The sequence below is a fragment of the Branchiostoma belcheri genome, unplaced genomic scaffold (assembly GCF_001625305.1).
Source record: "Branchiostoma belcheri isolate BF01 breed outbred unplaced genomic scaffold, Haploidv18h27 scaffold28, whole genome shotgun sequence".
NCBI classification, from domain to species: domain Eukaryota; kingdom Metazoa; phylum Chordata; class Leptocardii; order Amphioxiformes; family Branchiostomatidae; genus Branchiostoma; species Branchiostoma belcheri.
In genome coordinates, this window is record NW_017803887.1 from 505672 (window position 1) to 518569 (window position 12898).

The 12898-nt window shown below is 41.6% G+C and overlaps 2 protein-coding genes across 2 annotated transcripts in view; one reads left to right on the plus strand and one right to left on the minus strand.

Moving 5' to 3' along the window:
- The first annotated feature begins 9 nt into the window (after window positions 1–9).
- Window positions 10–6867, plus strand: LOC109472722 (vacuolar segregation protein PEP7-like). The gene is made up of 12 exons (XM_019772574.1): window positions 10–64; window positions 777–1000; window positions 1415–1505; window positions 2284–2436; window positions 2883–3032; window positions 3380–3509; window positions 3906–4081; window positions 4348–4461; window positions 4857–5081; window positions 5523–5619; window positions 6006–6127; window positions 6503–6867. The coding sequence occupies exons 1-12, from the start codon at window positions 26–28 to the stop codon at window positions 6785–6787; spliced, it is 1806 nt and encodes a 601-aa protein (XP_019628133.1). The 5' UTR covers window positions 10–25; the 3' UTR covers window positions 6788–6867.
- Window positions 6868–7911: 1044 nt separating this feature from the next.
- The window catches only part of LOC109472680, an 18709-nt gene continuing 13722 nt past the window's right edge, over window positions 7912–12898 (minus strand). Inside the window, exon 4 of the mRNA XM_019772525.1 lies at window positions 7912–9008. Coding sequence (XP_019628084.1) covers window positions 8604–9008 — 405 coding nt within the window. The 3' untranslated portion in view covers window positions 7912–8603. The remainder of the gene's footprint in view (window positions 9009–12898) is intronic.

The window sequence follows — 12898 nt, forward strand, 5'->3', positions numbered from 1 at the left end:
CGTCTAATTTCGAGCACGAAACAAGATGGCGGGTTCTTATGTTCCAGTGAGTCCGTACTCAAAAGTAAGGAATTCGCAGCTGTTTTTAACCTGTTTTAACTATTATTTGTACCTGTTGATGATATTGTATAACCTAAGAATTTAGGACGATTATTTTTTATGAAAAGAGTACCACATCTGTCGTGAAAGGCTTACATTCCGCGCCTGTTTTCCTAGTCAAAATTATGTTTGTTTACATTTTGGACTAGAATGGGTACTGGTACTTTCACTTACTATTAAAGACACACCCATTTTGGATTGTCATGTTATTAATAAACACAGTGAATGTGTTGAACGGGAGACAGGTTTTTTTTAATCTAAAGTAATATTTAAGACATTACAACTGCTGTCTCAATGTCAAATTATATGTGTTCTAGAATCTATAAATAATGTACCATTGATTTTGGTGCAAAGTTCAATTTCACACAAATTTGGCATTGAAGAATATATGAAAATAAGAAGCATTCCTGTCTGACCATATGTATGAATGTGTTTGAGTAAGAATTAACAGAGGTGACCATATGCGAATGTACAATATTATACATTTGCTTTGCAAATGTTACCTTTCTAGTTCTTACATTCATATATATGGTGACAGGAGTCTAAACCCCTCCTGCTATAGAATTGCAACATGATGTAACCCAACACCAGTTACCATGGTGACAGACGTCTGGTTCAGGTCATCAACCTCATTTGTTTGGAGAGCAAAGCAAAAATAATGTTTTATCTTCCTCTAGAAACCCCCTATCAGAACCCCCAGCATGATAATCTCCAGTGAATGGTCAGAAGTCCAGCAGAACATCGGAACGCTGGTCAGCGACCACCAGAACAACCGACCAATCGACGCCCAGGATTTCCCCTACGTCAAGAAGAGCCACTGGACACCTAGCGGAGAAGTCACGAACTGCAGCTGCTGTAGGAAAAAGTTTGGCCTGACAGACAGAAAACACCATTGCTACAGGTGGGGAAAAGTACTGTTGTAATCACTTGTGAAGGAAGAACCTCTTCCTTGACTGATTCCTGTTGTCCTTGACTGAATCTGTCACCTGACCAGCTAGGTTTTTAGCTACAAAGTGTTTAACAAGATTCCATTTTTGCTGTGTCACAAAATTACCCAAGGTTTACAAAAATGTGTGGTCAATCGTCATACCCTTTCCTATACATATCATTATTCAAAGTAGTATTTTTTAATTGAGTATTTTGCTATGTTTTCACATTACAATAAGCAAGATCATTGTCAAAACTAATACAGTATCATCAAATCATAAATCAAAGTGTGGTATTTCTCAACTTGCATTTGTTGATATGACATTATGACTTCACAATAAGCTGCATACATTACCTATACTTTGTCAATAGCTTGTGATTGTTGCAGGTGTGGACAGGTGTGTTGTTGGAAGTGTACCAGGTACAAGAGGAAACTGTCAATCTTAGCTGAGCCTGATCCAAATGGGAGGAGCTACCAGGTACAGTGAAACAGTTCCCAGATATAAAAGAAACCTATCCTTAACAACTCTGGTTTTCATGCTCTAGATTTTGCCATATTAACTATACATTACATTTTGTACTAATATATTATCTTACTACATAATTACTACGAATTTTTTTCTGTACTTTGTAGATACATCTCTTTTTTCCAGCAATTAATGTCAATGAAAATAATAAAACACATGCATGTCTTGCCTTAAAGTTTGCTTTTCCTACTGTACTTGCCATATTATCCCCTACCCCAACACATGTATCAGCCCTGTCAATAATCTGCATGCCCTCTCTCATACGCAGCTGATGTAGCTCACTGTACAACCAAGGTGTCTTCATGATTGCAATTCTGTAGGTCTCATGCTTCTGTATACATCTTTTTGCTGAATTTGCTTGTAACAAATGTTGACAGCTACAATTTTGCCAAATATTCCTAAGAGACTGTCTATGATTCTTGCACCTTACGCCACACACATTAGGCCAAGAAAAAAATGTTGTGTTTCCTGTTTCCCGACCAACCCTAGACAAAACTGCCAACCCTAGTCTTTTTTTGTCTGTGAACCCCTACAAGGGACATGCATTTTTCGAGCTGATCGACCTCTTATAGCTCCATGATCTGACACTTGAGTGATAATCCCTACCTACCGCCCCTAATTTTTTCAGGGCTGAAACAGGAAACACAACATTTTTTTCTTAGGCCTCACATACATGAAAAACCTAAAGCCTTCTTGCATTCTAACCTTCCTGTATCCTCATTTCTCCCAGGTATGTGCCTCCTGTTTTGACGAGGGTCCACAGACCATCGGTCAGACCCAGGATCTGACAGACCTGTTCTTCACCCTGAAGGGCAGGAAAACCAGCCCCAAGTACAAACCTAAGTCTGGCAGTAGGCTGCACAGGAAACTGGACTATCACAAGGTTTGTGTGGACACATCAGTGGCTAAAAGTACAGTGTTGTGATTCTCAAACATCATAGTCAGTATACATGTATATGAATGATGACATATTCACTTTTCATCATTCATGAATAGACTTTTGTTATCAATTACAGTACAGGGATGGTACAGTATACTAGTAGTACTGAGTGGGGGAAGGTACTTCAGTAACAAGGACAGGGATGGTACAGTATAGTATTGAGTGGGGGAAGGTACTTCAGCACCAAGGTCAGGGATGATACATGATAGTACAGGGTAGAGGAAGTTAGTTCAGCACCAAGGCCAGGGTTAGTACAGGACAGTGCAGTGTGGAACAGGCTTGAATTATGGCTATGATTTAAGAAATACTTTTTTTTGCTTGGTAATTGTAATGATATTCAGCTGCTTGATGTTGCTGTAGTAGTACAAACCCAAACTGTTTCTACCCAGGAGTGCCGGCGTCTGACAGAAGGGTTCCTGGCAGCAGGAGGGTCGTCCTGGCTGAAGTCTGCTTCTCTGGAGATCATGAAGAGTTTCTCCCTCCCAGACTGGCAGAAAGGAACCTTCTACCTGCCCAAGGGGGCCACAGACTTCTGTCAGGTCTGTTTTTGTTTTTGTTTTTTTTTGCCTGTAGGAAAAAACTCCAAGGAGATGTTTTGGTAAAAATTGTAACTAACAAAAAGATTCTCCGAAAAAGCTTTTTTTACCTTGAGACATATATGGACAGGTATGTATCTTTGATCTTGTGATGGAAACTACTGGTATATGTTTCATTTTTGTACAATACAATTTTTGTTTATCCTTCCATGGTCTTAATCTTGACTCTTGTCCCATTTGTAATTATGTGAATTTGTTTATAATATAAATATAAATCATCATGACAAAAAGCCCAACAAAGATGAACTGTCATGCTAAAATATAAATCATGCCAATCCTCCCATGTGTAGCTATGTGAACAGAAGTTTGGCCTGCTGAAACAGAAGCATAACTGTCGTGTGTGTGGGCGTGTCATCTGTTCAACCTGCTCTGCTGAGAACCTCATCCTGTATGTACCTGATGACGGGGAACAGGACTCAGGTATTTGATTGGATTTATTGAAATTGTAAATATACAATACACACACGGAACACAAGTGGCTGTTGCTGGTGTTGTGTCCCACACATAGAAACAAATACAGGGCAGACAATACTCATTTTCACTTGAGTTAAGTTTGGAAAGTTGTGTTAAGTGCCTTTCCCAAGAGCACAGGATTGGTGGCATTTTAGGACTCGAACCTTGGACCTCTTGGTTCCGAGTCAAACACACGATCCTACTCAGGTATAGGCTTTCTGATATTAGCATGTTGGCAGAACATACTGTGCCTGCACAAAAACTGGATTTTCCATGTATTTTGTCAGATGTTTGGTCAGCATATGTGACAAAAGTACTGAGTGTACATAAATGATATCTCCACTCTTTTCTCCCACCACCCAGACCCTCGCTGGGCCATCATCAAGGTAAAAGGCTGTCCTGAGGTGGAGCCTAACCTGTGCCTGTACCAGCGTGTGTGTGGGTCCTGTCAGGCAGGGTTAGAGGACATACAACTGGCAGAGATCACACAGGCTGGAGCAGAGGAGGAACAACAGGACATCTTCTCTAGTATTAAACAGGTACATGTAGATGTATTTTTTATATTGCACACACACACTCGCACACACAGATTCAGTGAGTTTGCCAGCTTCAAGTAGTGTGTAGTAAGCCAAATTGACAAAGCTGTCCTCTTAAAAAGTGGACATTGGAGTTAATACCAATGGCAGAAAAACAAGCCATATAATAACAAATCAGACTACTACAGTGTCTTAACTTTCTTCAGTAAACAGTGTTTTGTATCCCATATCATGTATCATTCTAACACAGTTCTGTGTTCTTCTATCAGGTATATGAGAAGATCTCGGCTACCCAGTCTAAGATAGACACCCAGCTGCCCAAGTACCAGGAACTGATAGAAGGTCTGGAGATCAGTGCAGGCAGTCCTAAATACTTACCACAGGTGAGACTTACATAGGCAAGATCCTGCATGTAAGTACATGATTGTACTGTATCTACATGTATGTAACACATGTACACAAACCACTCTCTCTCTCTCTCTCTCACTCTGACTCTGACTCTCTCTCTCTCTCTCCCTCTTTCTCTCTCCTTTGTATCTCTGAGCAACTTCAAAATCCAATTAAAGGGTCAATGACCTGAACCAGACTGTCTGTCACTGGTAACTGGTGTTGGGTTACATCATGTTGCAGTTTGATAGCAGGAGGGATTTAGACTCCTGTCTGACCACATATATGAATGTGTTTGAGTAAGAATTAACAGAGCAGACTATATGCGAAGGTAAACATTATGCATTTGCTTTGCAAATGTTACCTTTCTGTTTTCCCATATTTGCTCCAGGCCAGAAGTAACATGCAGATGTTAGCCAAGGCTCAGGCAGACTTGTCAGACCACCTGACCAGGCTGGTGGTTGAGGTGGCCAGCCTGAAGCGGCTGCACCCCAGCACCGCAGCACAGCTCAAGCTGCTGAAGGGCCTGCTCCGGGCTAAGTACGAGTTCTACCAGGAGAACATGTTCCAGTTCAGGGACCTGAGGAGGAGGCTGGAGAACATGACTCCTACAGAGGTTAGAACTGTACAATGTGAACCAGTTAAGGAACATTATCATGAAAAGTTCATCTATGTTGGTAAAAATCATAGTAAAATTTATTTCAACACAACAGTGGTCGGTAAATTTTCAACGACCACTGTCACCTTCATCAGGATATTTATGAACAATCACTTCAACACGTGATTTCGCGAGAGTAACGGTTAGAGATGCGGGACCTTATTCACACTAGACTTTACGGATACGTGACATCAGCAATTGATCAAACATGCTAGGGAGTTTGTATTGTCCACTGTCTCTGTTAAGTGAATACATGGCCTCCTTAATGCCTCTTAAAACGTAGTCCTGTTCAGTGTCTAATATTCTAACTTTGTCCAATGAGGCAGTATGGTCCGGTGATTTGGTTAAGGAACATGTGTAATACACACTCACACACCTCTTCATCCCCCCTCCCCCCAGGTCCTGAATGAGATCCAGGCTATCGTGGACCATCAGGCCATCAACTCTGCTTACATCAGTACCAAACAACTCGGGCTGGAGGCTCTGCTCCTAGCAGGTTGGCGATATGCAGTGTTTTCTCTAGTGTTTGTCTCAGTATTATAACTAGTACTTGTGCTTAAGATGATGCCATTTTAAAGATATATATAGTTCTGCAAACAAGTCCGTTTTTCTCAGACAGCAAACTTTTGCTTGTATGTAAAGATGTTAAATGTATTAGTATACAGTGTATTCTTAACATCCAAGTGAAGTGTCAGAAAAATAATAGCTTTCTTTAGAAATGAAAGATATTTAGTTTTTGCTAAATGTTGACATTCTATTTATTTCATTTTATATGGTGCACCCAAATGTACATGTATCTTTTGTGCACACAATTTTTTAGGTTGGGTGTACCAGTGCACCTATTCCCAAACATGAATTTCGAGCCCTGGTTTTCCATTCCAGATAAGCATGAGTTCTCGCCCAGGATAGCTCAGGTGCTGGCAGCTGTGGAGGGAGTTGTGTCTGAGGAGCTGCAGCTCAGCATCAGGGAGAACAGGGAGGACTGGGAGCAACATCAACTACAGGTTTGTACTATTGATTTCACCTATGTATAGTGTACAGTTATATTCATATTTTAATGTACAGTATTCAACACAAGGAAATGACTCTGTCATCAAACTTTACATCAAGGGTCTGAGTCTTCATCATGTTGGGACACCGCGTGGCTGGCTGGTGAAGTTGCTGAGACTCTAACCCACAGGGCATTTGACATTTGCTGTGCCCAAGAACCACAGGGCAAAGGCAAATGGCGAGCTACCATCAAGCCCCAGCATCAGTGTGCAAGTTTGTCTAACCCTCACTACAGGCAACAACAGATGGTAAACTGGATAGATAGACAATTTCTGTACAGAAAAGTGACATTTATTTTAGCCTGACATGTTGTGACTTCTATCCTCCAGGTGCAGGAGTTTGTGAAGCGATGTCTGCAGGGTTCCTCTCACCGGTTTGTTCGACCGTCCCGGCGGCTCACCGCGGCCCACGGGACCACCTACGTGTCGCAGTTCCTCTCGGAACGCAGCGAGATCGTCGTCACGCAGATCTACCTGCAACTCTGTGCCAAGTGTGTCGACAAGAAGTTCAGGAAGACCAAAGAGGCCCTGCAGGCAGCACAGCTACAGTTGGTGGAGAATCAGGAGAAGGGACAAAAGTCCACAACAGTCGGAACTGAATCTGCTACTAGCTAGAGATCCGAAAATACATGTTTTTTCATCAGGTAAAGTATAGGATACAGGAGTTTTCTTTTACACAACTAAGATTTCTTACCTAAGTGCTTCCAGAAGAAATCTGTTGAGCCTGGGTGACAGACTGTTTCCAGGGCCTACACAGGCACCGGCACCAGGCACCAGGGACAACATACCCCAAGGAAATTACACCAAACCCCCCTTGGTTAGGCCCTGACACTGGCTAACTCTGGGCCTAGCATGCTATGGGTCTGGCATCCAGGCTAAAATCTGCTTGGAGATTAGCTAAAACTGTTCCACTTGCAGGGTCAATATGTGAAATGCAGGTATCCTCATGTGGTAGGAGTAACTGTGATGAAAACTGTTAGATTTTGAACATGTTGCTGCAATGGTATGTTGAATTTTATGCCTATCAGACTGTTGAGATCACTTGTCATATCAGAGCCAGTATACACCATTTTAATGTGCCATTATGTTATGATATGCTACGTTATTATTTTAAGTCTTTCTGTGTTGAGATGACTCTTATCAGGAATCATGTCAATGCCAGTACATTTATATACCATTTTTAATGTGCCATCATGTAATATGCTACATAATTAATATGTAGTAGTGTACCTACCAACACGTAAAGTATTAGGACCAAAATGCTGATGCCAAAGTCGACCAAAAGTAGTATATTTTTAAAGTCAGTTCATTTTTAATTCTTCATTTATCTGGACCAAAGAATAATCATGACTTAGATACATGTAATTACAAAGAGCCAATGGCTGTATAACTGAGATTTCTATATTGTTGAATTTTTACTTGTTCTTATGACTCATGAAATAGATTTATAATTTCTACCTACTAGTAGCTGCTACTACAATCACGTAACGCCATGGTGTATGGTTTGGGTTCAATTTGTATAAAAATTTTATACTATACATATATAATATAAATTATTCTCATGTACCTAAAAATTATGTTGCAATAAAGATTAAGAGGAAAGTTGTTGTTGTTTTTAATCATTTCATCTCCACAAGAAGGGCAGGATTCTTCTTTACTTTGGACCAAGGCCACTATATAATGCAGACATTAGACAATATAATAACCAGTTCCATGCAACACAAGGAAAACAAAACACATTCAAAGTTTCATAATGGCTTTAATATAGATCTACTTAATGTTAGAAAAACACTGCAGAAATTTACAAAAGTATTGTCTTTGAGTTTTCCATTACACATTCTAGGCCTCACAAAAGTAAGAGAACTTCTAACATTAAAAAATTTATTTTATTACAACATGAAACATCTAAACTTTCAAAGGCTCCACAGATTAAGCACTTTTAACGTACTGATGTGGTCTGTCTCAAACCAACATTATTGCTTGTTTTAATGACTTTTATTGCGTGTGAAATGATGCCCAAATCTAAATATTGTACAATGCCTTAAAACACACAATGTGTAACCACATTTAAGTCAATTTTAAGCTCCTTGATTGTAGAAATATGCATGTCATGTCCAATCTAGATACTAGTATTGTCTCCTGGACCCACAATTTGTAGTTTGGGACAGATATTGCTGATGAAAATGACTAAAATGGATTTTGAAACTCAAAAGTCAGATCGAATACTTTATCGCCTTGCCAGCAATATTCTGTTTTATACATGTATTAGTAATTTATTTTCTGTATTCTATTTTATACATGTGCAAATAAAATAAACAAATAAACGACCAAGCTGAATAGGTTACCCAGCTGTCTTAACATGAGGAAATAAATACTATAATAAATACTATCCCATATTGCCCCGCGCGAACACACACACACACATATCCCATCATACAACAGCCTCTGCCGTCTTGTTCTCCCGTAGTGAGACGTACACATTGTCCGTGTTCGGGTCGTAGTGCGTCTCGCTCTTGGCTAGACTCTTTCGGGACTCTCGCGTCTTGTCCGGTCGGAAGAAAGTCGGCTTGGAGTCCTCCTTCATCGAACGCAGCTTAAGACAGACCAAGACGCTGACCAGAATGACTGTGAGAAGGCCAAGAACGCAAGCGGCGACAATGATGGCCAGTACAGTAGTGTCCATGTCTTCAAACTCGGACTTGACGCCGTTGACCACTGTGAGGATAGCGGACTGGAAGTCTTCGGACGCCAACTGAGCCTGCGCGCTGCTGACGATGCTTTTCACCGTGCGGTCGGGAAGCTTTGATCTCGCCGCCGGGCCAGCTGAGATGTACACCTGAGACAAAGAAAAACAAGTCAGACTATATGTAATGTATGTATAATGTACGAAATGACTACTAGCAATAAACTGGTGGACGTACCAACCACTAAGTATCTGATACCAGCCCAGAAAAGAACAAGAAACAGTCATGCCTTCAAATGTCAGAGTTATTAACCAGGGATTGAGGTGTTCAAAAACTCGTGTTTCCCAAGAATTACTAGTTTTTGAACGTTCGTCTTTAGTCGTGGGATGCAGCGCCACCTGGCGCATTACCGGGGAATTGCACGTACGTCGTCGGCCAATCGGCACTGACTCGGACTACTAGCGCGGGTAAAGTCAAGACGGAGACTAGTTATCTACAAAATAGGTCAAAATGTATCTGTATCTGTATAGCCGATATAACCGTCCTTAGGCGTAACACACCAGCTTCACAGGCACGCGGCGCGGCGGCAGCTAGCTATGTCATACCGAAGAACTTGTTACACTCAATCTTTGCACATTTAATTGCAGGAGTTGTTTCTAGTGATGATGACCCAACTGTGCTTGGTGGCAACGAGTTCCACTCTACGATAGTTGTTGGAAATTCGTAGTTTTTATTTATCTACATTCCGTGTGTTGAAAAGATATATACTGTATGCGTCATGTTTTGAAAACCACCTGTTCATCCATTCATTCGCGGGCTCACAGGATTACAGCTAACAGATTCCGATGTTGAAACTCACAGCGCGTCATAATGCTGTATAATCCCGAGCCTAATCCAGAAATTGGAACGGTAACAAATGGCGGGAACCACGCCTGGGTGAACAAGCCCATTCTTTTAAAAGCTTCCTCATTTTAAGGAAGGGAGCGGCCACCTGTGACTTATGTCAATTGTTACATTGTGAATTGGCCACATTGGGTGCACCGTAGCATAACCAATTGTTGTATATGTCAGTAGAAGGGCGAGGCAAACCACATCATTGTTAGTACGTAGCTGGATTGGTAGATTGAGATACTAGTAGAAAGCCGTTGTTTGCTTTTGTCCATTGTGAGGTTCAGACATAATTCTGGTTCAAAATACCAGGTGTGCTCTTTGTGTTCTTCACCACTCCTTAATGCCCTTAGGCTAAATTTAAAGGCACTTTTGCCATTGCCGAGCGATTTTCATTATATAGCCTTCGCCAGGCCTTCCTATGGGAATACGGATCGTAGAATTCGGCAAAAAAGGGAAATAATGCCATCTTGTGCTTAAGGAAATTTACGTACCACAGATCCCATCAGTTAGACCAAGGAGCTTACAGGGAGACTTGGTTACTTTATTTAATAGACACTCACTGAGCAACTTCTCAGAGCTTCTTATGGTCTAGCTTAGGACAGCCTGACATCCAGGCTACACCAGTGTTTGAGACAGTCGAACTTCGGTGAACCGGAGATAGACCAGGATTTACATAACATGCTGGAACGACAACTGCCAAGTATGTGCACGTCACGGTCCCACCCCACCCTGCCATTATTTGGCACACCCGCTACAGACAATGTCTTCTGTCATACACATCACATTATGGCACTGCACCCGCACGGTTACTGGAATGTCAGCTGTCATACACGTCACTGGGATTCCCCGTGTTGTCTGCCAGACATGACTCATCATGGCGGCTCATGCACGTCACTGAGCAACTATCTAGTCCGAAACTGTTCTTCACATGTTCCTCTTTTCTTTGTTCTTTATTCCTGACGTCTATACAGACCCACTTGGACGTCATCCATTAATAGCACATTGGCATGTACTACGATGGAAATTAAGTTCAACACATTCGTACATGATAATGATAAGGCATACGACGACTGCCAATTGGTCCACATGTTGTTTCTGTATTTTTTTTTCTTCTTAAAAAATTCTCAAATTGATCCATCTTAAATTTTCTGTCTGACATTTCCTGTCATTGTGTACTATATAATTATTTCGCGTCGACAGGTTTTTGTCTGATGAAAAGGAAAATTACTTTTAAGTTGCCCGCTCCATTTTCGAAGCTACTGCATCAAATTGGTTCAATGACATAAGACCTATGAAGACAGTATAATGTGTATAAGCCTTCCAGACAGAGCCAAAATAAATACAGAGCCTAAAGAAGAAGTGTATAAGCCTTAGCCTGGGTGTCAGACTTTTTAGCTTTCGTCTGCTCCCCACGATCTGCTATCGTGTGGAGCGGACGAAAGCTAAAAAGACTGACACTCAGGCTATATATTAAGCCTACGAGACAGGCCAAAATATTGTAGTAAATACGTCCAAAGAACCACAAATTGGTCCCAACTAACGTGTTTCAGCCAAGTTTCTACCCGACTGGAGACCTATAGTCGGTGGTTAGGTTGGGTGGGTACTGTATTGGGTGTCAGCCGAGGTTTTTCTAATCTCCAAGCAGATCTTTTGGTGGGGGTAAGACAGTATCAAATTGGCTAGTCTGTAACCATTTCCCCACCCAAGGTTGGTGGTGGTAAGTAGCGACAAAAAAGGGTCATATATAAAAAGCAAACGATTTTCCACCATCAACCTCTGCTTGGAGAGTAGGTTTTTTCTACCTGACTGGAGTTGGTGGTTAGAAGGGTGGATATTGTGTGTAATGAGGCGGGTGCTAATGTTGTTCATGTCAGGTGTTGACCCGTACGCGGTTTGATGTGTGCAGGGATGTGTGAGGTGCACCGCCGGTGGTCCGGAGAACAGGTCGGTAGTGCTCTCCAAGCAGACGTTTATTTGGGTTTGGGCTTATTTTTGGTAGCCTCCTTCGCAGACTTATTGGGTTATTGGGACATTTTGCCGCACCCGAAGCCTGTGCGGAGTCGCTACATTCTTCGAGTGCGGCAAAATGTTCTCTCCCAGCAGACAAACTCCCCTGGCATGTTATCTCTCTATTTCTACTCTTTCCAACCGCCTCACGAGTTTGTTAGGCAGACTGGGAACCAGGAAATCCTGGTGTCCTGAACGAACATCCTGATTCAGCAGGTTGGGGGGGGGGGGCTAATACTACCCTTGGTGATGTTTCGGTGCAGTTCTCAAAAAAGTTTGAAGGGGTTTGAAGGGATGGCGCTTAAGGATGTTTATGACTCTAAACCAAGCCCTGTCGGCAGAACCAAAAGCATTTGCGCGGACTAGAACTAATATTTACCGAGCGACCCCGCTCTACTTCTGAAGCCCGTGCGCCGTTTTGAGACGTTACGGGCCATTTGTACGAAAGACCAAAGGTACAACTTCAACAAGGCTTCATCGGGTCAGTTTTCACCGTTCAAAACCTATTTTCACCCTTCAAAACCCAATTTTCACCCTTCAAAACTCAAATTTTCACCCTTCAAAACTCAAATTTTCACCCTTCAAAACTCAAATTTTCATCGTTCAAAACTCAAATTTTCACCCTTCAAAACTCAAATTTTCATCGTTCAAAACTTTTTTTCACCCTTCAAAACTCAAATTTTCACCGTTCAAAACCCAATTTTCACCCTTCAAAACTTAATTTTTCATCGTTCAGAATTTAATTTTTCACCCTTCAAAACTCAATTTTTCACCCTTCAAAACCCAATTTTCATCGTTCAAAACTTTTTTTCACCCTTCAAAACTCAAATTTTCACCCTTCAAAACTCAAATTTTCACCCTTCAAAACCCAATTTTCATCGTTCAAAACTTTTTTTCACCCTTCAAAACTCAAATTTTCATCGTTCATCGACTCGTCCCCAGGATACTATGGTTGGCTCTTCCCAGTATGCTTTGCGCGGAGCGCGGTCTCTTTCCCAGGGCAGTCAAATACAAACACGAATACGCTGTTATTCGCTGCAGTCCCGCCGTGCCCAGAACGTAATTTTATATTATACCGGACGCTGTGGAAGGAAAACCATTTCCAACACGGTTTCCAACCGCAAAAAAAAAAAAAAAAAAAAAA

Bases quoted from the DNA above. Each gene is read 5' to 3' on its own strand.
- LOC109472722 (XM_019772574.1), top strand. From the start codon at position 26: ATGGCGGGTTCTTATGTTCCAGTGAGTCCGTACTCAAAA. The intron at 65-776 runs GTAAGGAATTCG...ATCTTCCTCTAG, and splicing joins CAGTGAGTCCGTACTCAAAA to AAACCCCCTATCAGAACCCC. The intron at 4,462-4,856 runs GTGAGACTTACA...TATTTGCTCCAG, and splicing joins GTCCTAAATACTTACCACAG to GCCAGAAGTAACATGCAGAT.